The 26,496-nt window shown below is 46.2% G+C and overlaps 1 protein-coding gene across 2 annotated transcripts in view; it reads right to left on the reverse strand.

The window, feature by feature from the left end:
- The window catches only part of LOC135520856 (E3 ubiquitin-protein ligase MYLIP-A-like), a 31,290-nt gene extending 12,310 nt beyond the window's left edge, over positions 1-18,980 (reverse strand). Inside the window, exons 1-3 of one of the 2 annotated variants that reach the window (XM_064946671.1) lie at positions 18,748-18,980; positions 18,301-18,383; positions 542-727 (exon numbers count right to left, since the gene is read on the reverse strand). In XM_064946671.1, coding sequence (XP_064802743.1) covers positions 542-727; positions 18,301-18,383; positions 18,748-18,834 — 356 coding nt within the window. In that variant the 5' untranslated portion in view covers positions 18,835-18,980. Of the gene's footprint in view, positions 1-541; positions 728-18,300; positions 18,492-18,747 lie in introns of both variants that reach the window. The other variant, XM_064946669.1, reaches the window with a different exon arrangement.
- Positions 18,981-26,496: the final 7,516 nt, after the last annotated feature.

Here is a 26,496-nt window from a genome sequence, read left to right on the forward strand (position 1 = left end):
AAAGTTTGAAATATCCAATAAATGTCGTTCCACTTCATGATTGTGTCCCACTTGTTGTTGATTCTTCACAAAAAAATACAGTTTTATATCTTTATGTTTGAAGCCTGAAATGTGGCAAAAGGTCGCAAAGTTCAAGGGGGCCGAATACTTTCGCAAGGCACTGTATATATAAAAAAAAATATCTACAAATTAAAATGTACTGAAACTAAACTAAACACATGAGGAATGAGAACTGTACTTTAGTGCCCGGTTAGGAATGTATATAGCTGCAGGGCTAGCTGAGTCAGCAGCCTAGTGTTTTAGGGACAGATGTTGTGAATCCCATTTATATGCTGATTTGGGAGTATTTAGGCTCCTCCCACATCAAGGCAATAACAGAAGACCAAACCATGGTTTAGTCAGCTATTCAGATGTCCTTCACAAATCAAAAGGTTATATTTTTATCATCTTGTATCTATAGCAGTTCTACAAGTCAGCACAGAGAAGTACTTAGTAAGACATGGAATGCAGGTGGAGTCAAGTTACTCATTGCTGTGCTGACCTGTTGATGGTTGCCAGGTCAGGCTCCTGTCTGAAGATCTGGCTGGAGCAGTACTTGGCTGTGTTCTGGTTGTAGTCTCCGTACTCAGCCTGGGCTAGGAGGGCACACAGCTCCTTGGCCTGCTCAGCCTCCATCTGCAGGCTGCCACTGTCCAGCTCCTCCTTTATGTGCAGAAAGAACATATGTCTGGAGGAAAGAGGGATGTGTAAAGGGTTATATGATGGACATGAGGAAGAACGAGGATACAACTTCACAAAACTGCAGTGATAATGGGGAAACTAATTCAATATTTTTGCCTCGTCAAAAGAGGACATTGCACTGAAAAGAGGAACGAAGATAATCCTCTTTGTAGGCCCTAAATCTAGGTTGAAGATACCCAGGTTAGAACAACGCAATAACTAGTATCACTGGTCCCTTTGTCTAGAGTTCTTCCTCATTTATGCAAAGAATTATGGGATATTAGAATCCTCTTGTTGTTATCTTCAACATAGTCCTAAAAGAGAAAGAACAAGAATACAGCTTAACTGCTGATGGTAAACTAGCCCTCTGTGCCTCCTCAAAACAGGAAGTTGCACTGAATAGAGGAATGAAGATAGCCTTCTTTATAAAATGACAGTTCTCTCATGCCTGTTATGAGCGCTTGACCTTTCTGTCCACAGGGTCAGCTATCCATCTATTTCTCCAGTGAGGAATGTGGGCAGCAGAATTGCTGGTACAGGCAGGTCACGACCCCATACAGTCCCATGTGATAAACAGGAAGCCTGTTTAAAATTAACAAACTCAGTCTGTGCTTCACTCCAATGTATACTACTATGGTGTAACGGCACAGTGTCGGAGGTGTAACGGCACAGTGTCGGGGGTGTAACGGCACAGTGTCGGGGGTGTAACGGCACAGTGTCGGGGGTGTAATGGCACAGTGTCGGCGGTGTAACGGCACAGTGTCGGCGGTGTAACGGCACAGTGTCGGGGGTGTAACGGCACAGTGTCGGGGGTGTAACGGCACAGTGTCGGCGGTGTAACGGCACAGTGTCGGCGGTGTAGCGGCACAGTGTCGGGGGTGTAACGGCACAGTGTCGGGGGTGTAGCGGCACAGTGTCGGGGTGTAGCGGCACAGTGTCGGGGGTGTAACGGCACAGTGTCGGGGGTGTAACTGCACAGTGTCGGAGGTGTAGCGGCACAGTGTCGGAGGTGTAACGGCACAGTGTCGGAGGTGTAACGGCACAGTGTCGGGGGTGTAACGGCACAGTGTCGGGGGTGTAATGGCACAGTGTCGGCGGTGTAACGGCACAGTGTCGGGGTGTAGCGGCACAGTGTCGGGGGTGTAACGGCACAGTGTCGGGGGTGTAGCGGCACAGTGTCGGGGGTGTAGCGGCACAGTGTCGGGGGTGTAACGGCACAGTGTCGGGGGTGTAACGGCACAGTGTCGGGGGTGTAACGGCACATTGTCGGGGGTGTAACGGCACAGTGTCGGGGGTGTAACGGCACAGTGTCGGGGGTGTAACGGCACAGTGTCGGGGGTGTAATGGTAATGGTTTTTGAGTTGAAGAACAGTGCGGGGGCGCAATGGTCTCTGGTATAACATCACATATCCACTGGTCTCTGGTATAACATCACATATCCACTGGTCTCTGGTATAACATCACATATCCACTGGTCTCTGGTATAACATCACATATCCACTGGCCTCTGGTATAACATCACATATCCACTGGTCTCTGGTATAACATCACATATCCACTGGTCTCTGGTATAACATCACATATCCACTGGTCTCTGGTATAACATCACATATCCACTGGTCTCTGGTATAACATCACATATCCACTGGCCTCTGGTATAACATCACATATCCACTGGTCTCTGGTATAACATCACATATCCACTGGTCTCTGGTATAACATCACATATCCACTGGTCTCTGGTATAACATCACATATCCACTGGTCTCTGGTATAACATCACATATCCACTGGTCTCTGGTATAACATCACATATCCACTGGTCTCTGGTATAACATCACATATCCACTGGTCTCTGGTATAACATCACATATCCAGTGGTCTCTGGTATAACATCACATATCCACTGGTCTCTGGTATAACATCACATATCCACTGGTCTCTGGTATAACATCACATATCCACTGGTCTCTGGTATAACATCACATATCCACTGGTCTCTGGTATAACATCACATATCCACTGGTCTCTGGTATAACATCACATATCCACTGGTCTCTGGTATAACATCACATATGCACTGGTCTCTGGTATAACATCACATATGCACTGGTCTCTGGTATAACATCACATATGCACTGGTCTCTGGTATAACATCACATATGCACTGGTCTCTGGTATAACATCACATATGCACTGGTCTCTGGTATAACATCACATATCCACTGGTCTCTGGTATAACATCACATATCCACTGGTCTCTGGTATAACATCACATATCCACTGGTCTCTGGTATAACATCACATATCCACTGGTCTCTGGTATAACATCACATATCCAGTGGTCTCTGGTATAACATCACATATCCACTGGTCTCTGGTATAACATCACATATCCACTGGTCTCTGGTATAACATCACATATCCACTGGTCTCTGGTATAACATCACATATCCACTGGTCTCTGGTATAACATCACATATCCACTGGTCTCTGGTATAACATCACATATCCACTGGTCTCTGGTATAACATCACATATCCACTGGTCTCTGGTATAACATCACATATCCACTGGTCTCTGGTATAACATCACATATCCACTGGTCTCTGGTATAACATCACATATCCACTGGTCTCTGGTATAACATCACATATCCACTGGTCTCTGGTATAACATCACATATCCACTGGTCTCTGGTATAACATCACATATCCACTGGTCTCTGGTATAACATCACATATCCACTGGTCTCTGGTATAACATCACATATGCACTGGTCTCTGGTATAACATCACATATGCACTGGTCTCTGGTATAACATCACATATGCACTGGTCTCTGGTATAACATCACATATGCACTGGTCTCTGGTATAACATCACATATCCACTGGTCTCTGGTATAACATCACATATCCACTGGTCTCTGGTATAACATCACATATCCACTGGTCTCTGGTATAACATCACATATCCACTGGTCTCTGGTATAACATCACATATCCACTGGTCTCTGGTATAACATCACATATCCACTGGTCTCTGGTATAACATCACATATCCACTGGTTTCTCGTTACAGCCATAACAGTAACATCCAGTAGCTGATTTGGTTCTGGGTGCTGAGATTAGGCTAAATATCCACATATCTGCTGCATTGAATTTACAGCAGGTACATGAATCTACAGTAGGTAGCCTACAGTGGGTACATGAATCTACAGTAGGTAGCCTACAGTGGGTACATGAATCTACAGTAGGTAGCCTACAGTGGGTACATGAATCTACAGTAGGTAGCCTACAGTGGGTACATTAATCTACAGCCTACAGTAAGTATATTCATGTATGTTTCATGGCTCTAGTTCTAAAGATGTAGCCTATCAAGTCCTAACAGGCTCCCGTTAGACACTGTAGTTAGAGGACTGATAATCACAGACAAGACACCTATAGGTAGAGGACTGACAGTCACAGACACTGTAGGTAGAGGACTGACAGTCACAGACAAGACACTGTAGGTAGAGGACTGACAGTCACAGACAAGACACTGTAGGTAGAGGACTGACAGTCACAGACAAGACACTGTAGGTAGAGGACTGACAGTCACAGACAAGACATTGTAGGTAGAGGACTGACAGTCACAGACAAGACACTGTAGGTAGAGGACTGCCAGTCGCAGACAAGACACTGTAGGTAGAGGACTGCCAGTCGCAGACAAGACACTGTAGGTAGAGGACTGCCAGTCACAGACAAGACACTGTAGGTAGAGGACTGCCAGTCACAGACAAGACACTGTAGGTAGAGGACTGCCAGTCACAGACAAGACACTGTAGGTAGAGGACTGCCAGTCACAGACAAGACACTGTAGGTAGAGGACTGCCAGTCACAGACAAGACACTGTAGGTAGAGGACTGCCAGTCACAGACAAGACACTGTAGGTAGAGGACTGCCAGTCACAGACAAGACAACACACTGTAGCAGCTGTTTTTGACAAAATGGTTTTACTCATTATGAATTTTAAAATGGAAACCACCAACTCTCAACAACACATTCTCCCATGGTGCCGCTCAGCTGTAGGACAGATGAAGTGCTTAATGCTCTCCGGAACTGTTGCTATGTGAACTCTGCCCTGCAAGTTGATATCAGCAGAACATCCTATTTAAACAGCTTGTATACAAGTACAATGCGATAAAGCAGTGGGTGTTTAGCTAGTGGGGCTCTCAGCTGTAGCCAACAGGATGGATGCCTGCTTGGATTAACAATGGCTAGTACCGTGTGTTCTCACTCTCAGCCAGCCAGGAGGTAAGGGGTGGCTGGATGTGGGGGACTGTGCATGCTAAGCCTGCAGGATGCATGGCTCTCATTGTCAGTGAGTGTGGAGCTGCATGTGAACTGCTGACAGACCGAGGGCCTCTCCCTCTCTTGTTTGCCCAACTCTTTTAGGGCCAGCAGAGCACGTGCTTAGAGATTACTTACATAAGCCTCCTGTTGAATTGATTCAACAAATCAAACATTGTTGTTACGAGTCATGATTCCCAAGGTGTGTTATTTTACTTTTGGAATAATCTGAAGGCTGAGTTATTTAGTAGCACTATGAATTTACCACATTATTCATAAAATGTAATATATATATATATGAAACGTGAAATGGATCAGCCATACTAGTACAGGCCTCGTGTCAGCTGTGTTATTACTACAGGCCTCGTGTCAGCTGTGTTATTACTCCAGGCCTCGTGTCAGCTGTGTTATTACTACAGGCCTCGTGTCAGCCGTGTTATTACTACAGGCCTCGTGTCAGCCGTGTTATTACTACAGGCCTCGTGTCAGCCGTGTTATTACTACAGGCCTCGTGTCAGCCGTGTTATTACTCCAGGCCTCGTGTCAGCCGTGTTATTACTACAGGCCTCGTGTCAGCTGTGTTATTACTCCAGGCCTCGTGTCAGCCGTGTTATTAGTACAGGCCTCGTGTCAGCTGTGTTATTACTCCAGGCCTCGTGTCAGCCGTGTTATTAGTACAGGCCTCGTGTCAGCCGTGTTATTAGTACAGGCCTCGTGTCTTTTATTTTTTTTATTTTACCTTTATTTTACTAGGCAAGTCAGTTAAGAAAAATTCTTATTTTCAATGACGGGCTAGGAACAGTGGGTTAACTGCCTGTTCAGGGGCAGAACGACAGATTTGTACCTTATCAGCTCAGGGATTTGAACTTGCAACCTTCCGGTTACTAGTCCAACACTCTAACCACTAGGCTACGCTGCCGCCCCGTGTCAGCTGTGTTATTACTACAGGCCTCGTGTTAGCTGTGTTATTAGTACAGGCCTCGTGTCAGCTGTGTTATTACTACAGGCCTCGTGTCAGCTGTGTTATTACTACAGGCCTCGTGTCAGCTGTGTTATTAGTACAGGCCTCGTGTCAGCTGTGTTATTACTACAGGCCTAGCCTACTGTATGTACTGTGACTGTCTCAAGACCAAACTATACTGGACAAAATTAAAAACACAACCATTTTACCTTGTTACAGTTCATATAAGGCAATCAGTCAATTGAAATGAATTCATTAGGTCCTAATCTATGATTACACATGACTGGGCAGTGAAGCAGCCATGGATGGGACTGTGAAGGCATAGGCCCACCCTCTGGGGAGCCTGGCCCAGCCAATCAGAATAAGTTTTTCCCCACAAAAAGGCTTTATTGAAGACAGAAATACTCCCGCAGGTGAAGAAGCCAGATGTGGTCCTGGACTGGTGTGTTACACATGGTCTGCGGTTGTGAGGCCGGTTGATTGTACTGCCAAATTCTCCAAAACAACGTTGGAGAAGGCTTGTGGTAGAGAAATTAACATTAAATTCTCTGGCAACAGCTCTGGTGGACATTCCTGCAGTCAGCGTGCCAATTGCGAGCTCCATCATCTTGAGACATGGCATTGTGTTTGTCTAACAAAACTGCACATTTTAGAGTGGCCTTTTATTGTCCCCAGCACATGGTGCACTTATGTAATGATCATGCCATTTAATCATCTTCTTGATATGCCACACCTGTCAGGTGGATGGATTATCTTGGCAAAGGAGAAATGCTCACTGAGAGGGATGTAAACAAATTTCTGCACAAAAAAAAAAAAAAAAAAAAATATTCTCCGATATGGAACATTTATAGGATCTTCTATTTCATGCTGCATTTATAATTGCTTAGTATATAGTTAGCCTACATATGGGCTACCAGTGTGGAATTTAAGATTTAATTCAACACAGTCAATCTGTCCAAGTATCCTCCTGTAGCAACAGCCCAGTGTGTTAAATTAACCCTCTGATTGACTGCACTCTCCTCCTGTAGCAACAGCCCAGTGTGTTAAAGTAACCCTCTGATTGACTGCAGTATCCTCCTGTAGCAACAGCCCAGTGTGTTAAAGTAACCCTCTGATTGACTGCAGTATCCTCCTGTAGCAACAGCCCAGTGTGTTAAAGTAACCCTCTGATTGACTGCAGTATCCTCCTGTAGCAACAGCCCAGTGTGTTAAAGTAACCCTCTGATTGACTGCAGTATCCTCCTGTAGCAACAGCCCAGTGTGTTAAAGTAACCCTCTGATTGACTGCAGTATCCTCCTGTAGCAACAGCCCAGTGTGTTAAAGTAACCCTCTGATTGACTGCAGTATCCTCCTGTAGCAACAGCCCAGTGTGTTAAAGTAACCCTCTGATTGACTGCAGTATCCTCCTGTAGCAACAGCCCAGTGTGTTAAAGTAACCCTCTGACCGACTGCAGTATCCTCCTGTAGCAACAGCCCAGTGTGTTAAATTAACCCTCTGATTGACTGCAGTATCCTCCTGTAGCAACAGCCCAGTGTGTTAAAGTAACCCTCTGACCGACTGCAGTATCCTCCTGTAGCAACAGCCCAGTGTGTTAAATTAACCCTCTGACCGACTGCAGTATCCTCCTGTAGCAACAGCCCAGTGTGTTAAAGTAACCCTCTGACCGACTGCAGTATCCTCCTGTAGCAACAGCCCAGTGTGTTAAAGTAACCCTCTGATTGACTGCAGTCTCCTCCTGTAGCAACAGCCCAGTGTGTTAAACAACCCTCTGACTGACTGCAGTATCTCCTGTAGCAACAGCCCAGTGTGTTAAAGTAACCCTCTGACCGACTGCAGTATCCTCCTGTAGCAACAGCCCAGTGTGTTAAAGTAATCTGACCGACTGCAGTATCCTCCTGTAGCAACAGCCCAGTGTGTTAAAGTAACCCTCTGACCGACTGCAGTCTCCTCCTGTAGCAACAGCCCAGTGTGTTAAATTAACTGTCTGATGGCACTTGGCTCAGAGCCAAGCTATAAAGGGACATTTTAAAACTGTTGGAGCAGAAAAATATTCCCAAGGGATTGTGGTCCGCATGCAGCTTGTGTCTCAACTCTAAATTGATGTTGGAGTTGTTGTGAATTTGCTGTCACTTTAAAAGGCTGTAGTGGCACTCCTTCCAGGAGTTGACTTTAAAGCAACAATTGGCTGACTATCTGTAGTCTGGTTACAAACCCCTGCCCATGATTCTGCTGCCTGACCGCGGACCTCGTCTCTGGCGTGAATACTGTACAAACACACACCTCATAGTGACATGATCCCAATCCCTTCAATGGGAATAGGTTGGTCACTGGAGGACAACATTCCATACTGAAAGTCTTTGTTATTGGTCACATACACATGGTTCGCAGATGTTATTGGTCACATACACATGGTTCGCAGATGTTATTGGTCACATACACATGGTTCGCAGATGTTATTGGTCACATACACAGGGTTAGCAGATGTTATTGCGAGTGAAGCGAAATTCTTGTGCTTCTAGTTGACATTATTACTGCACTAACTAACAAGTAATCTAACAATTCCACAAGAACTACCTAATACACACAAATCTAAGTAAAGGGATGGAATAAGACACCTACCAATAAAATCAATATAGCTAATGTAGTGATGAGGAGAGACCAGATAGATCAAATAAGAGTCATATACAGTATATATACAGTATGGTTATATGGAATCAAACACCTTATATATGTATATATATAATCATACATATACATACAGGCTCCTGAACTAGTCTGAGGACTAGAGTTGCAAAGGGTTGGAAACCTTCAGGTAAATTTCTGGAATTTTTCAATGGGAAGTTAAGTCATTTTGCTTAAATTCATTAGCTTATAACAGTGAATCTTTTTTTTGTGGGATACACAAAAGGCAATTCCAGGTGTTGTGGCATATTATGGTTAAACTATCCCCAATTCAATGGAATTGCAACCCTCTGCATGCACAGCGCATTCTGTACAGCTGATTCTCAAGATCTTGCACACTAATGAGATGCTAATGAGCTCACACTACTACACTGTCTGAGCCAAGGACTACATGCTTTCTGGTAAATTTAGATTACAATACTGGGTGAGGTGAATATATTTTATATGACATACATGATTTTTGTTAACTAGTAAATAGTAGCCTACAGCAAAGTGTGTTTAAATCATTTCTAACTTGTTCACAATTTCTGCTAGTTAGTTTTTGCTACCATGTGGGTTTTAGCTTGCTGGAGCCTGCTAACCGAGGGTTGTTAATGCACCCGTTTCATGTTAAAACATTTATCTTACAAAGGAGTTGTTTAATCTAACGGTGTCACTATTCATCTGTACATGGAATTGTATTTGTTGGTTTTTAATACTCATTTTTTTTCTCATCTTTTACAGGAAAATGCCACGGGCACTATCTGATGTGTGGAGACATTTCACTGCAGCTAATGTAGAAGGAAAAGCTGTGTACATTTCCAAATACTGTGCCAAATCATATGTGAAGAATGCAACAATGATGCAGGATCATCTGACCAAGTGCATAACGTTCCATCAGTGCTCACAACGAGCAACTGACAAATGTCCCTCATACTTCTATTGGAGCAGAACATTATGAATCAGACACCTTATCAACAGCTCATGATTCTCCTGGAATCAGACACCTTATCAACAGCTCATGGTTCTCCTGGAATCAGACACCTTATCAACAGCTCATGGTTCTCCTGGAATCAGACACCTTATCAACAGCTCATGGTTCTCCTGGAATCAGACACCTTATCAACAGCTCATGGTTCCCCTGGAATCAGACACCTTATCAACAGCTCATGGTTCTCCTGGAATCAGACACCTTATCAACAGCTCATGGTTCTCCTGGAATCAGACACCTTATCAACAGCTCATCATGGTTCTCCTGGAATCAAACACCTTATCAACAGCTCATCATGGTTCTCCTGGAATCAGACACCTTATCAACAGCTCATCATGGTTCTCCTGGAATCAGACACCTTATCAACAGCTCATCATGGTTCTCCTGGAATCAGACACCTTATCAACAGCTCATGGTTCTCCTGGAATCAAACACCTTATCAACAGCTCATGGTCCTCCTGGAATCAAACACCTTATCAACAGCTCATGGTTCTCCTGGAATCAGACACCTTATCAACAGCTCATGGTTCTCCTGGAATCAAACACCTTATCAACAGCTCATGGTTCTCCTGGAATCAAACACCTTATCAACAGCTCATGGTTCTCCTGGAATCAAACACCTTATCAACAGCTCATGGTTATCCTGGAATCAGACACCTTATCAACAGCTCATGGTTCTCCTGGAATCAGACACCTTATCAACAGCTCATGGTTCTCCTGGAATCAGACACCTTATCAACAGCTCATGGTCCCCCTGGAATCAAACACCTTATCAACAGCTCATGGTTCTCCTGGAATCCGACACCTTATCAACAGCTCATGGTTATCCTGGAATCAGACATTGTTTAACTCAATGGAGGAACGTAGTCAGAGAAATGCTGATGAATGTCTTGCTCAAGCTGTGTATGCAACTGGTTCACCTCTGATGCTCACTGGCAATGTGTGTTGGAAGAGATTTCTGAATGTTCTTCTCCCAGCATACACCCCTCCAACCAGACATGCTTTATCTACTCATTTGCTGGATGCAGAGTTCAACAGAGTTCAAGTGAAGGTCAAGCAAATCATAGAGAAAGCTGTCTGGTTGGAGGGGTGTATGCTGTGAGAAGAACATTCAGAAATCTCTTCTAAGTTGTCTGATTGCAATCATCTCTGGTTGAATGTTTTTATATATTTTACCTTTATTTAACTAGGCAAGTCAGTTGAGAACAAATTCTTATTTTCAATGACGGCCTAGGAACAGTGGGTTAACTGCATGTTCAGGGGCAGAACGACTGATTTGTACCTTGTCAGCTCAGGGATTTAAACGTGCAACCTTCCTGTTACTAGTCCAACGCTCTAACCACTAGGCTACCCTGCCGCCCCTCCACTCTAACCACTAGGCTACCCTGCCGCCCCTCCACTCTAACCACTAGGCTACCCTGCCGCCCCGTTAGTGGCCAAGAAATAATTAACTACATCATCTCCACCCCTCAACCAGTATTCGACAAGAGCACAGACACAAGGGACAGACACACCGGTCTCTACATTGCATATGAGCTGAAGGACGTCATCAATGACCTTGGACCACAGAAGGTATTTGCACTGGTGACAGACAATGCTGCAAACATCTTGGTTTAAAGTGGAGAAGTCCTACCCCCACATCACACCCACTGGCTGCTCTGCTCATGCATTGAATCTGCTCCTCAAGGGCATCATGGCACTGAAAACAATGGATACACTCTACAAGAGAGCCAAGGAAATGGTTAAGTATGTGAAGGGTCATTAAGTTATAGCAGCAATCCACCTCACCAAGCAAAGTGTAAGAATAAGACCGCCAGATTGAAGCTGCCCAGCAACACCCGTTGGGGTGGTGTTGTCATCATGTTTGACAGTCTCCTGGAGGGGAAGGAGTATCTCCAAGAAATGACCATATCGCAGTCTGCCAATATGGAGAGCCCCATCAAGAGCATCCTCCTGGATGGTGTATTTTGGGAGAGAGTGGTAAGCAGCCTGAAACCTGTAGCAGTAGCCATTGCACTGATTGAGGGAGACAATGCCATCCTGTCTGATGTTCAGACTCTGCTTGCAGATGTAAGAGAAGAAATCCATACTGCCCTGCCCACTTCACTGTTGCTCCAAGCAGAGGAAACTGCAGTTCTGAAATACATCAAAAAAGCATGACAACTGCCTGAAGTCCAAACACACTGCAGTATTCATGTTGGACCCCAAGTCTGCTGGCAGGAGCATCCTGTCTGGTGCAGAGATCAGCAAGGCCTATGGTGTCATCACTACCGTGTCTCGCCACCTTGGCCGGAATGAAAGCAAGGTTCTTGGTAGATGGAGATGCAATATGGCAATCGTGCCAACATTTCCACCAGGTGGCTGATGCGATGGGACTTTGTGGATCTGAGGCCCTGTTGCCTCCATCATCCTCCAGATCCCACCAACATCAGCCGCCTCAGAGCACAACTGGTCCTTGTTTGGGAACACACACACACACCAAAGCACGCAACGGGCTGACCAATACAAGGGTTGAAAAATTGGTGGCCATCCGGGCAAATTTGAGGATTTTTGAGCCTGACAACGAGCCATCCTCAACAAGGTTGGAAAGTAACAGTGAAGATGAGGCCTCAGAGTCTGATGTTCAAGAGGTGGACATTGAGGAGGTCCAGGGAGAAGACATGAAAGCCTGAGAGGAAGACAACCAAAGATTATTTTCTAGACTATCATTTTACAGATGCATGTTGAAAACGGTTTTGGGAGATGCGATGGATCATTTAATATTCCCTTTACTTTGTTGTTCAGTGAAATGATCCATGTGAAGAGTCAACTCATTTAATTCAAGTTAAATTCGTAACTAAATTATTTAGATGTTTTTTCTATTAGAAGGATTTAATCATTTGCAATTATGTCTACTTATGATAAGGTAAAATGTTTCTGTTTCCATATGATATGGTAAATATATCCAATGCAAAAAACACATCTAAATACAAATGGTATTCATATGAATTAGTATATATTTCCGTGAAATCCCATATATTCCCATTAATTCCCATGGAAAGTTTCCACCTCTGAATATTCCCCAAAATATGCAACCCTACTGAGGACTCATCCTGAATAACAGTCACATACAGTAGGTTCCTGACCTAGCCTGAGGACTCATCCTGAATAACGGTCACATACAGGAGGTTCCTGACCGAGCCTGAGGACTCATCCTGAATAACGGTCACATACAGGAGGTTCCTGACCTAGCCTGAGGACTCATCCTGAATAACGGTCACATACAGTAGGTTCCTGACCTAGCCTGAGGACTCATCCTGAATAACAGTCACATACAGTAGGTTCCTGACCTAGCCTGAGGACTCATCCTGAATAACAGTCACATACAGTAGGTTCCTGACCTAGCCTGAGGACTCATCCTGAATAACGGTCACATACAGTAGGTTCCTGACCTAGCCTGAGGACTCATCCTGAATAACAGTCACATACAGTAGGTTCCTGACCTAGCCTAAGGACTCATCCTGAATAACGGTCACATACAGTAGGTTCCTGACCTAGCCTGAGGACTCATCCTGAATAACAGTCACATACAGTAGGTTCCTGACCTAGCCTGAGGACTCATCCTGAATAACGGTCACATACAGTAGGTTCCTGACCTAGCCTGAGGACTCATCCTGAATAACGGTCACATACAGTAGGTTCCTGACCTAGCCTGAGGACTCATCCTGAATAACGGTCACATACAGTAGGTTCCTGACCTAGCCTGAGGACTCATCCTGAATAACAGTCACATACAGTAGGTTCCTGACCGAGCCTGAGGACTCATCCTGAATAACAGTCACATACAGTAGGTTCCTGACCTAGCCTGAGGACTCATCCTGAATGTAACTCTGCTGCTCTATCGATCGCTCCACACATTAGAAGAAACTGTAGTGGTGTTTGGCCAGAGCAATGTGGATGGTAGTCAGGCCACTGACCCCTTCATGGCACACAGTGCCCTCTGTCTTGTCAGTCACACACGGTGTCAGGGTTACCCAGGGCAAAGCAGACTGGTTTGACATGTCCAGGTCATACATGTCATTTGAAGCTATGCCCTAGTAGTAGGCTACTTTCTAGGGGGAAATAATTTTGTCATTGAAGAAAATACACTAGGCTCTAGTATTACCCTGGCTGGCTGGCATGGTCACTGTAGGTGAGGACTCCCTGGCTGGCTGGTATAGCACTGTAGGTACCCTGGCTGGCTGGTATAGCACTGTAGGTACCCTGGCTGGCATAGCACTGTAGGTACCCTGGCTGGCATAGTACTGTAGCCTGAGTATCCTGGCTGGCATAGTACTGTAACGGTACCCTGGCTGGCATAGTACAGTGTAAGTATCCTGGCTGGCATAGTACTGTAGGTTCCCCTGGCTGGCATAGTACTGTAGGTTCCTGACCCCTGGCTGGCATAGTACTGTAGGTACCCTGGCTGGCATAGTACTGTAGGTATCCTGGCTGGCATAGTACTGTAGGTATCCTGGCTGGCATAGTACTGTAGGTATCCTGGCTGGCATAGTACTGTAAGTATCCTGGCTGGCTGGCATAGCACTGTAGAAGAAACTGTATCCTGGCTGGCATAGCACTGTAAGTATCCTGGCTGGCATAGCACTGTAAGTATCCTGGCTGGCATAGTACTGTAGGTATCCTGGCTGGCATAGTACTGTAGGTATCCTGGCTGGCATAGTACTGTAGGTATCCTGGCTGGCATAGTACTGTAGGTATCCTGGCTGGCATAGTACTGTAGGTATCCTGGCTGGCATAGTACTGTAGGTACCCTGGCATAGTACTGTAGGTACCCTGGCTGGCATAGTACTGTAAGTATCCTGGCTGGCATAGTACTGTAAGTATCCTGGCTGGCATAGTACTGTAGGTATCCTGGCTGGCATAGTACTGTAGGTACCCTGGCTGGCATAGTACTGTAGGTACCCTGGCTGGCTGGCATAGTACTGTAGGTACCCTGGCTGGTATAGTACTGTAGGTACCCTGGCTGGCATAGTACTGTAGGTACCCTGGCTGGCATAGTACTGTAGGTACCCTGGCTGGCATAGTACTGTAGGTACCCTGGCTGGCATAGTACTGTAGGTATCCTGGCTGGCATAGTGCTGTAGGTACCCTGGCATAGTACTGTAGGTAACCTGGCTGGCATAGTACTGTAGGTAACCTGGCTGGCATAGTACTGTAGGTATCCTGGCTGGCATAGCACTGTAGGTACCCTGGCATAGTACTGTAGGTACCCCTGGCTGGCATAGTACTGTAGGTATCCTGGCTGGCATAGTACTGTAGGTACCCTGGCATAGTACTGTAGGTATCCTGGCTGGCATAGTACTGTAGGTATCCTGGCTGGCATAGTACTGTAGGTACCCTGGCATAGTACTGTAGGTATCCTGGCATAGTACTGTAGGTATCCTGGCTGGCATAGTACTGTAGGTATCCTGGCTGGCATAGTACTGTAGGTATCCTGGCTGGCATAGTACTGTAGGTATCCTGGCTGGCATAGTACTGTAGGTACCCTGGCTGGCATAGTACTGACAGTCACTACCATCATGGGACTTTAATTCATTGTTTTATTCTGTGTTGTTACAGCACTCATCCCAAATCATCAAAACCGTGATGTATTTTTTATGCAGGCCTCAAAAAGGCACTCAGCACGGTGGAGTGGGCAAAGGGCACATTTTGGGATAAGGGTAGAGAAATTGGGACACAACCCTGGTGCACCCATAGGAACGTAGTGCACTATAACGGGAATAGGGTGCCCTCTAGGATGCACCCCGAGTCACGTGGGATAGAACCTGCTGGACACACAGTGAAATGCACCCTAACTAACTCCCTGCTGACGCGTCACCAGACACTGTTACAACGCCTGTAGAGCACATTGACATGTGGGTTTGGGATAGAACCTGCTGGACACACAGTGAAATGCACCCTAACTAATGTGGGTTTGGGATAGAACCTGCTGGACACACAGTGAAATGCATGGTAACTAACTCCCTGCTGACGCGTCACCAGACACTGTTACAACGCCTGTAGAGCACATTGACATGTGGGTTTGGGATAGAACCTGCTGGACACACAGTGAAATGCACCCTAACTAACTCCCTGCTGACGCGTCACCAGACACTGTTACAACGCCTGTAGAGCACATTGACATGTGGGTTTGGGATAGAACCTGCTGGACACACAGTGAAATGCACCCTAACTAACTCCCTGCTGACGCGTCACCAGACACTGTTACAACGCCTGTAGAGCACATTGACATGTGGGTTTGGGATAGAACCTGCTGGACACACAGTGAAATGCACCCTAACTAACTCCCTGCTGACGCGTCACCAGACACTGTTACAACGCCTGTAGAGCACATTGACATGTGGGTTTGGGATAGAACCTGCTGGACACACAGTGAAATGCACCCTAACTAACTCCCTGCTGACGCGTCACCAGACACTGTTACAACGCCTGTAGAGCACATTGACATGTGGGTTTGGGATAGAACCTGCTGGAGACACAGTGAAATGCATGCACCCTAACTAACTCCCTGCTGACGCGTCACCAGACACTGTTACAACGCCTGTAGAGCACATTGACATGTGGGTTTGGGATAGAACCTGCTGGACACACAGTGAAATGTAACTAACTCCCTGCTGACGCGTCACCAGACACTGTTACAACGCCTGTAGAGCACATTGACATGTGGGTTTGGGATAGAACCTGCTGGACACACAGTGGAATGCACCCTAACTAACTCCCTGCTGACGCGTCACCAGACACTGTTACAACGCCTGTAGAGCACATTGACATGTGGGTTTGGGATAGAACCTGCTGGACACACAGTGAAATGCATGCACGGTAACTAACTCCCTGCTGACGCGTCACCAGACACTGTTACAACGCCTGTAGAGCACATTGACATGTGGGTTTGGGATAGAACCTGCTGGACACACAGTGAAATGCACGGTAACTAACTCCCTGCTGACGCGTCACCAGACACTGTTACAACGCCTGTAGAGCACATTGACATGTGGGTTTGGGATAGAACCTGCTGGACACACAGTGAAATGCATGCACGGTAACTAACTCCCTGCTGACGCGTCACCAGACACTGTTACAACGCCTGTAGAGCACATTGACATGTGGGTTTGGGATAGAACCTGCTGGACACACAGTGAAATGCATGCACGGTAACTAACTCCCTGCTGACGCGTCACCAGACACTGTTACAACGCCTGTAGAGCACATTGACATGTGGGTTTGGGATAGAACCTGCTGGACACACAGTGAAATGCATGCACGGTAACTAACTCCCTGCTGACGCGTCACCAGACACTGTTACAACGCCTGTAGAGCACATTGACATGTGGGTTTGGGATAGAACCTGCTGGACACACAGTGAAATGCATGCACGGTAACTAACTCCCTGCTGACGCGTCACCAGACACTGTTACAACGCCTGTAGAGCACATTGACATGTGGGTTTGGGATAGAACCTGCTGGACACACAGTGAAATGCATGCACGGTAACTAACTCCCTGCTGACGCGTCACCAGACACTGTTACAACGCCTGTAGAGCACATTGACATGTGGGTTTGGGATAGAACCTGCTGGACACACAGTGAAATGCATGCACGGTAACTAACTCCCTGCTGACGCGTCACCAGACACTGTTACAACGCCTGTAGAGCACATTGACATGTGGGTTTGGGATAGAACCTGCTGGACACACAGTGAAATGCATGCACGGTAACTAACTCCCTGCTGACGCGTCACCAGACACTGTTACAACGCCTGTAGAGCACATTGACATGTGGGTTTGGGATAGAACCTGCTGGACACACAGTGAAATGCATGCACGGTAACTAACTCCCTGCTGACGCGTCACCAGACACTGTTACAACGCCTGTAGAGCACATTGACATGTGGGTTTGGGATAGAACCTGCTGGACACACAGTGAAATGCATGCACGGTAACTAACTCCCTGCTGACGCGTCACCAGACACTGTTACAACGCCTGTAGAGCACATTGACATGTGGGTTTGGGATAGAACCTGCTGGACACACAGTGAAATGCATGCACGGTAACTAACTCCCTGCTGACGCGTCACCAGACACTGTTACAACGCCTGTAGAGCACATTGACATGTGGGTTTGGGATAGAACCTGCTGGACACACAGTGAAATGCATGCACGGTAATTAACTCCCTGCTGACGCGTCACCAGACACTGTTACAACGCCTGTAGAGCACATTGACATGTGGGTTTGGGATAGAACCTGCTGGACACACAGTGAAATGCATGCACGGTAACTAACTCCCTGCAGAAGCGTCACCAGACACTGTTTGCATACGGGAGGTCAAACTTCCCCTAGATGGGAAGAGAAGCCAGTAGGTCATATTATTTATTGATCCTAAATGGGCTGAAAAACTACAAGTTGACTGAAATAGCAGGGTTATAATGATTGATAGGGTTGGGTTTAACTCAATTTTATCTGATCTGATTTATCTGTCACTACATTTGTTAATCTTATTGCATTTTAAAAATACACTCCATCTAATGTTTGCAGTAGCATTAGCTACAATAGGCCGAGTGCCTTACTGCAAACAGGTCCCCTACTATAAACATACCTTGTCTGCTCTTGTAGGGTCAGATGGGGTTCCACTAAGAACTTGACTCTGAGCTTCAGTCTGCAGGGAGACAGGTTATCCATCTGTTGGGAGATTCTGTTCCTGAGATTCAACCACAAACTTTCCCCTTTGCTTCCACAGAACTGAAGCCCAAAGTAATCCACCTCTATTATTCCCAGTTTCCGACAGACCTGTGAGTCAAAACAATAGAACAACCCACTTCACTAAAGAAGGCAATGCCTCATCAAGACTGGTATTTAAATACAACGTTACATGTACTACGCTGTTGTTACATTGTTACAAGTGTACGTACACGTTAACTTTTATTCAAATTCTCAAAATATTTACAGAAACCAAAATGATTAAAACTGCATTAATTTGCAACCCCAACACACAGATACTAACAACATGGAATAAAATAGAGTTGAATGATAACTGTAACGGTACCTTGTGTAAACAGTCCTCTCCATTAGCCTTCGGATCAACGTCCACCTCCATCACCATCGAGTCCGGTCGCGTTATATGGCAAAGCATTTTTATTTCTCTGTATGTTTGCAATAGTTGTCCTATAGTAGTTTAATCTATCGACGCACTTATACCTTACAGGAAAACCAAACATTCAAACTTTACAGTCCATGGACTGATCTGGTCGTGTCCAAAAATACAACCGTAGGATTTTATATCGCTCGGAGGGTGAAACACCGCCCCCTTCATTCAACGAACTTCTCAACAACCAATCAGTGTGCACAGACGTAAACAAGGTTTTTGTCGCCACCTACCGGATTGTTCATTCTAACCATGTTACCTGTTCATTCATACAAAACCCGCTTTTAGAAGCTACCCTACACACACAAATATTCATGCAAACTCACAATCATTTTATCCTCAAAATATTCAGAAATGTGTTATTGTAACATTTTGATGTACCTAATGAATGGCTTCCTGTGTTCTATGTGAAAGAATGTCCGCTGCGCATAACTGCGCAACCCTGATTATACTCAACAACCCCACTGCATGTTGACACTTGACTGCGTCTGGAAAACAGCTGAGCAAAGACCAAACAACAACCATCTATCAGACTTTAGCTACTTATAGAAGTAAACAATCGGAACATTGACCCGTAGCTTGACATGGCACTTGAGGAATATTCACAAAGAAGCTAGCTAATATAGTTAATACGAAGAGAAGAAAAAAACCGTATTTGCAGCTTGGAAGAAACCAGGAAGATGTTTGAGAATTTCAAAGAAAGGTTGCAGACGGTGCAGCAAGATTTCACAACGGGGTTTGTATTAAAGCTACTTTTATAGCTAATGCTTCATTCATGGCCCTATGTCTTGTGACCCTGCCTGTTCTGACATTTCTGTATTAGCAATTTTTAAAACCATCTACGTTAATTAGCTAGCTAGTTTCTCCCTCTTTGCCAGCATGGCTGAAAGGATATCTATCTAGCTGGATGTAACTGTGGGACGGAACCACCGAACAAGTTTTGCGTAACTAGCTAATACTAAATACAAAACACACCCAGGCTGGCAGTAAATGAAAAGCATGAATTTAGATGCTGCCAAAGCTTATTGATACAGTTAGCTAACTACAGCTCGCTAAGTTGATTACATTCAGCTGACCATCATGTGATGGAAGTGAGAGAGACATTCTGGACTGGAATCTGATGCCGGAAGACTGAAGCAGAACAAGTCTCAGCAAATATTTATGGCTCCCTATATAGTGCACTACTTTGGGTTCTGGTATAAATTAGTTCACTATATGGAGAATAGGGTGCCATTTAGGAAACAGACAAAGTGTCTACTGTCATCCAATGAATATTGACATTGCTGTGACGGCTGTCCCATATATACATGTTGTTTTACCTGCTCACATCTTTATAATTTCCCTTCAGGATGAAGACTCTGAGTGACAAATCAAAGGAGGCCAAAGTAAAGCAGAAACACAGGTAAGGCAGGCCTGTATCCATAGTGGCTCAGAGTTGGAGTCATAAAATAAAAAGGGTATTTATTTACTTTATTTAACTGAGTGATGATGTAATATCAGGCCTTTAAGATCATAATGAATATGGACAGAGAGGAGATACTTTATGAATATGGCCCAGGAGTACCAGTCAAATCATCCATTTACATCCACTTTCATTCTCTTATATCCTCTTCATAGTCTATTTCCCTTAATGACTCATTTCCTGTCTCTCAACAGACATGAACATCTGACACAGTTTTCTGCTGGAGTAGAACTGCTCAGTCGGTAGGTGTTGCTCTCTTTGGATACATCCAAATGAGAGCATTGGGCATAACTTTGGACCAGGCCCCACAGGTCTCTTTGGACCAGGCCCCACAGGTCTCTTTGGACCAGGCCCCACAGGTCTCTTTGGACCAGGCCCCACAGGTCTCTTTGGAACAGGCCCCACAGGTCTCTTTGGACCAGGCCCCACAGGTCTCTTTGGACCAGGCCCCACAGGTCTCTTTGGACCAGGCCCCACAGGTCTCTTTGGACCAGGCCCCACAGGTCTCTTTGGACCAGGCCCCACAGGTCTCTTTGGAACAGGCCCCACAGGTCTCTTTGGACCAGGCCCCACAGGTCTCTTTGGACCAGGCCCCACAGGTCTCTTTGGACCAGGCCCCACAGTGTCTAAATTAGTGCACAATATAGGGAATAGTGTGCCATTTGTGATGCATACATTGAAACACTAATAAAACACAAGGCCTTGTTTGTCTCATTAGTTTCTTGTCTTTCAAAGGTACGAAGACACCTGGGTGACTCTCCACAGAAAAGCCAAAGATTGTGCGAAAGCTGGAGAGGTTTGTATGAACTGTAGCTCAATGTATTAATTAGACTTGCATTGAATTACACATCAACAATAATAATACATAGGAACATCTCATCTTCTCTCTCTCGTCTGTCTCTCTTTCTCTCTCTCTCTTTCTTGTCTGTCTTCTCTCTCTCATCTTCTATCTCTCTCATCTCTCTCTTTCTCTCGTCTTCTCTCTCTCGTCTTGTCTTCTCTCTCTCTCATCTTCTTCTCTTTCTCTCTCGTCTGTCTGTCTCTCTCGTCTTGTCTTATTTCTCTGTATGTCTCAGACAGTGGATGGAGAGGTGGTGATGCTGTCTGCACACTGGGAGAAGAGAAGAGCAGCAGTGGTGGAACTACAGGAACAACTACAGCAGATCCCAGGCTTCCTCGCAGACCTGGAGACGTGCACCAACCGCATCGGTGAGTCACTATGTCTGAGTTTAGAGTCTTCACTCTTCTGCTCAAGTGTGTACTTGAACACTTTTTCTCGCATGGATTTTACAATGGTGGAAACTCTCCAGACAATGCTTACACCAAGTGCACACGTGGGGGGAAGAGGGTGGGAATTCAGGACGTAGCCTATGTATCATAGACTGCACCAGGAAACCTTTAGGACCAGTCAACAGTGGATCATATTATAGTGGAGAGAAATGTCACAATTACTGAATGTCAATGCCACTCTTCTTTAAAAATACATTTTGGGGGGACCTTTTGTTACCATTGTTGTAGAGTAGGTGGAGGTCAGAGGTGTTTATGACGGGCTGAGCTGTGTTCACCTTGAGAGAGCGGTGGTGCTGTAGGGCACCAGCTGCCACGGCCTGCCTGTTACATGTGGTGCTTCAGCTGGCAGTGGGGTAATAACAGCTACTGGTGCCAACATGGTGAAGGGGGGGTTGGTAGGCAACGACAGAGACACCGGGGAAAGATGAAGCCTTTTTACACATGGCTAGTTTGAAACACAACACGTTTATTGTCTAAGGGGACGGATCTGACATCAAATCTGACTTCAGAATCAGATTCCCAAGCCACCTCTGTAGATAGCTTGAACTACTTCCACGTCATATACCATACAGCACGGAGTAGTCTTCAATACTTTCTGTATTATTCCATGCATCGGCCTATACCAGTATGTATCGGTCTTCTCTAAATAGTTTCTAGTTTTTTTGTACATGGAATTGGAACCCTCCCCCCTGCCCTGAATAGTCAGTAGTGACGGAGACTCCTCCCCTGCCCTGAATAGTCAGTAGTGACGGAGACTCCTCCCCTGCCCTGAATAGTCAGTAGTGACGGAGACTCCTCCCCTGCCCTGAATAGTCAGTAGTGACGGAGACTCCTCCCCCGCCCTGAATAGTCAGTAGTGACGGAGACTCCTCCCCTGCCCTGAATAGTCAGTAGTGACGGAGACTCCTCCCCCGCCCTGAATAGTCAGTAGTGACGGAGACTCCTCCCCCGCCCTGAATAGTCAGTAGTGACGGAGACTCGGAGACTCCTCCCCTGCCCTGAATAGTCAGTAGTGACGGAGACTCCTCCCCTGCCCTGAATAGTCAGTAGTGACGAGACTCCTCCCCGCCCTGAATAGTCAGTAGTGACGGAGACTCCTCCCCGCCCTGAATAGTCAGTAGTGATGGAGACTCCTCCCCTGCCCTGAATAGTCAGTAGTGACGGAGACTCCCCGCCCTGAATAGTCCCCTGCCCTGAATAGTCAGTAGTGACGGAGACTCCTCAGTGACCCTGCCCTGAATAGTCAGTAGACGGAGACTCCTCCCCTGCCCTGAATAGTCAGTAGTGACGGAGACTCCTCCCCTGCCCTGAATAGTCAGTAGTGACGGAGACTCCTCCCCTGAATAGTCAGTAGTGACGGAGACTCCTCCCCGCCCTGAATAGTCAGTAGTGACGGAGACTCCTCCCCGCCCTGAATAGTCAGTAGTGACGGAGACTCCTCCCCTGCCCTGAATATAGTGACGGAGACTCCTCCCCTGCCCTGAATAGTCAGTAGTGACGGAGACTCCTCCCCTGCCCTGAATAGTCAGTAGTGACGGAGACTCCTCCCCTGCCCTGAATAGTCAGTAGTGACGGAGACTCCTCCCCTGCCCTGAATAATAGTCGGAGACTCCTCCCCTGCCCTGAATAGTCAGTAGTGACGGAGACTCCTCCCCTGCCCTGAATAGTCAGTAGAGACGGAGACTCCTCCCCTGCCCTGAATAGTCAGTAGTGACGGAGACTCCTCCCCTGCCCTGAATAGTCAGTAGTGACGGAGACTCCTCCCCTGCCCTGAATAGTCAGTAGTGACGGAGACTCCTCCCCTGCCCTGAATAGTCAGTAGTGACGGAGATCTCATCAGGATAATAATCTGTCTCTGTTGTAGTGTACCCTGTGATTTGTCACTGGCCATAGGGTGTGTTCTCCTAATGCCGTTGATTTCCTGTTGATTCGCCAGATGTCTCCAAGCCTGAGCCCAAAACTGCCAAGCCCAAAATTTGGACATTAGAGCAAACAACCCTTAGATTTGTAGTTTATTTTAACTCACTGTTCAGCGCTGGTTGTGCTGTAATCCATGTTAGATAGTAGTTGGACTGTTTAGAACTCTGAGGACTTTCATTCCATCATTCTAGAATGGGTGTCTCCTGTCTCAGCCAATGAGTGGCACGTGATGTGAATTCTAGCGAGCACATGGGAAATTCCAGTATGAACACACTGAGAGATGTGTTCTAGGAAGGTGAAAGAAGTTTAATATAATTCAGTGGATTTAACTTTATTTAGAATATTTACATTTGTAAGATTTGTTCCTGGCCTGTATAGAGTTCCAGATAATGCCTCAAATATGGCATATTTCCTTTTTAGTTGTCTTTGACTTTGGACTGATAGTGGTTGGGCTCCCGAGTGGTGCAGCGGTCTAAGGTTAAGTGAGGGTTTGGCCGGGGTAAGCTGTCATTGTAAATAATAATTTGTTCTTAACTGACTTGCCTAGTTAAATACATGTTTTTATTAATAAATAGTGCTCCAAGTACAAACAGTTTCCCTATATAACCACCAGATGTCAGTGTTCACTTGTTTCAGTAGTGTAGTGAATAATAGTTCCTTTGTGTTTTATTGGAATTATTCACATGAAAATAGTATACAGACTCTGGCAACAGTCTCCCAGCAGCAGATGGACAGAGTCTGGCAACAGTCTCCCAGCAGCAGATGGACAGAGTCTGGCAACAGTCTCCCAGCAGCAGATGGACAGAGTCTGGCAACAGTCTCCCAGCAGCAGATGGACAGAGTCTGGCAACAGTCTCCCAGCAGCAGATGGACAGAGTCTGGCAACAGTCTCCCAGCAGCAGATGGACAGAGTCTGGCAACAGTCTCCCAGCAGCAGATGGACAGAGTCTGGCAACAGTCTCCCAGCAGCAGATGGACAGAGTCTGGCAACAGTCTCCCAGCAGCAGATGGACAGAGTCTGGCAACAGTCTCCCAGCAGCAGATGGACAGAGTCTGGCAACAGTCTCCCAGCAGCAGATGGACAGAGTCTGGCAACAGTCTCCCAGCAGCAGATGGACAGAGTCTGGCAACAGTCTCCCAGCAGCAGATGGACAGAGTCTGGCAACAGTCTCCCAGCAGCAGATGGACAGAGTCTGGCAACAGTCTCCCAGCAGCAGATGGACAGAGTCTGGCAACAGTCTCCCAGCAGCAGATGGACAGAGTCTGGCAACAGTCTCCCAGCAGCAGATGGACAGAGTCTGGCAACAGTCTCCCAGCAGCCCAGCAGCAGATGGACAGAGTCTGGCAACAGTCTCCCAGCAGCAGATGGACAGAGTCTGGCAACAGTCTCCCAGCAGCAGATGGACAGAGTCTGGCAACAGTCTCCCAGCAGCAGATGGACAGAGTCTGGCAACAGTCTCCCAGCAGCAGCAGATGGACAGAGTCTGGCAACAGTCTCCCAGCAGCAGATGGACAGAGTCTGGCAACAGTCTCCCAGCAGCAGATGGACAGAGTCTGGCAACAGTCTCCCAGCAGCAGATGGACAGAGTCTGGCAACAGTCTCCCAGCAGCAGATGGACAGAGTCTGGCAACAGTCTCCCAGCAGCAGATGGACAGAGTCTGGCAACAGTCTCCCAGCAGCAGATGGACAGAGTCTGGCAACAGTCTCTCCCAGCAGCAGATGGACAGAGTCTGGCAACAGTCAGTCCCAGCAGCAGTTGGACAGAGTCTGGCAACAGTCTCCCAGCAGCAGTTGGACAGACAACAATGAGATACAGCTTCACAGCACAATGAAGTTGTCATGCCAATAGTTCCATCAGGTAGCCTAGCAGTAAAAAGAGTTGGGACAGTAACTGAAAAGTTGCTGGTTTGAATCAGCTGATGTGCTCTTGAGCAAGGCACTTAACCCTAACTGCTCGTGTAAGTCGCTCTGGATGGACAGAGTCTGGCAACAGTCTCCCAGCAACAGATGACTAAAATGCCTAAATGTAATATGTTCCCTCCCCTCTGCCCCATACAGCCCACCTGGAGGCAGACTTTGAGACAGAGCTGGAGAGCCGGCTGATGTACCTGGACAACCTGTGTGGTCAGTGTGAGCAGCAGCAGCAGTTGGACAGACACTTCCAGGTCCTGCAGCTGGAGAACTACAAGAAGAGTCTGGCAAAAGCAGCAGTTGGACAGAGTTTTCCCAGCCTTCTCTCTGACCTCAGGATTTTACAACATAATAACATTGTGGTCAGTCTGGCAACAGTCCAGCAGCTAATACTCCACTTCATTTGACAACCATCCGCCAACTCTGTATCCCTGAGTTATTGTCTGATATAAAAACAGGTTCCTCACTAGCTGCACCACTGTGCTGCGTCCAGATGGATTCCTCAGTATCATAACATAGTGTCATACCGCCCAGGAAAAACAAGCAGCAGTCAGAATACTGTGGGAAATGTGACATTTCAGACATTTACAAATATATATATCTATTTTCCAAAAACATCTATATCTGTTTTTGCTTTGTCATTATGGGGTATGTACCTGACAACCTGTGTAGATTGAGCAGCAGGGAATCCAGGTCCTGCAAAAACAAATCCATTTTAGAATAAGGTTGTATCATAATTAAAATGTGGAGAAACTCATTGGGTCTGAATACTTTCCAAATGCACTGTATGAACAAGCATTTCCACAAATAAAATCTGTTTTTGCTTTGATGGCTCTAATTATCACATAGTCAATTAAAAGGAAAAACCTTTCCAAATGAGTCTACAAGCTCCAGATATAATCTGCTGATGGCTCTAATTATCACATAGTCACAGGAAAACACCTTACTGAGTCTACAAGCTCCACATATAATCTGCTGATGGCTCTAATTATCACATAGTCACAGGAAAACACCTTACTGAGTCTACATGCTGCTCATTTGTGACCGATAGACTAGTGTCATGTCC

The sequence above is a fragment of the Oncorhynchus masou genome, chromosome 29 (genome assembly GCF_036934945.1).
Source record: "Oncorhynchus masou masou isolate Uvic2021 chromosome 29, UVic_Omas_1.1, whole genome shotgun sequence".
Classification (NCBI taxonomy): domain Eukaryota; kingdom Metazoa; phylum Chordata; class Actinopteri; order Salmoniformes; family Salmonidae; genus Oncorhynchus; species Oncorhynchus masou.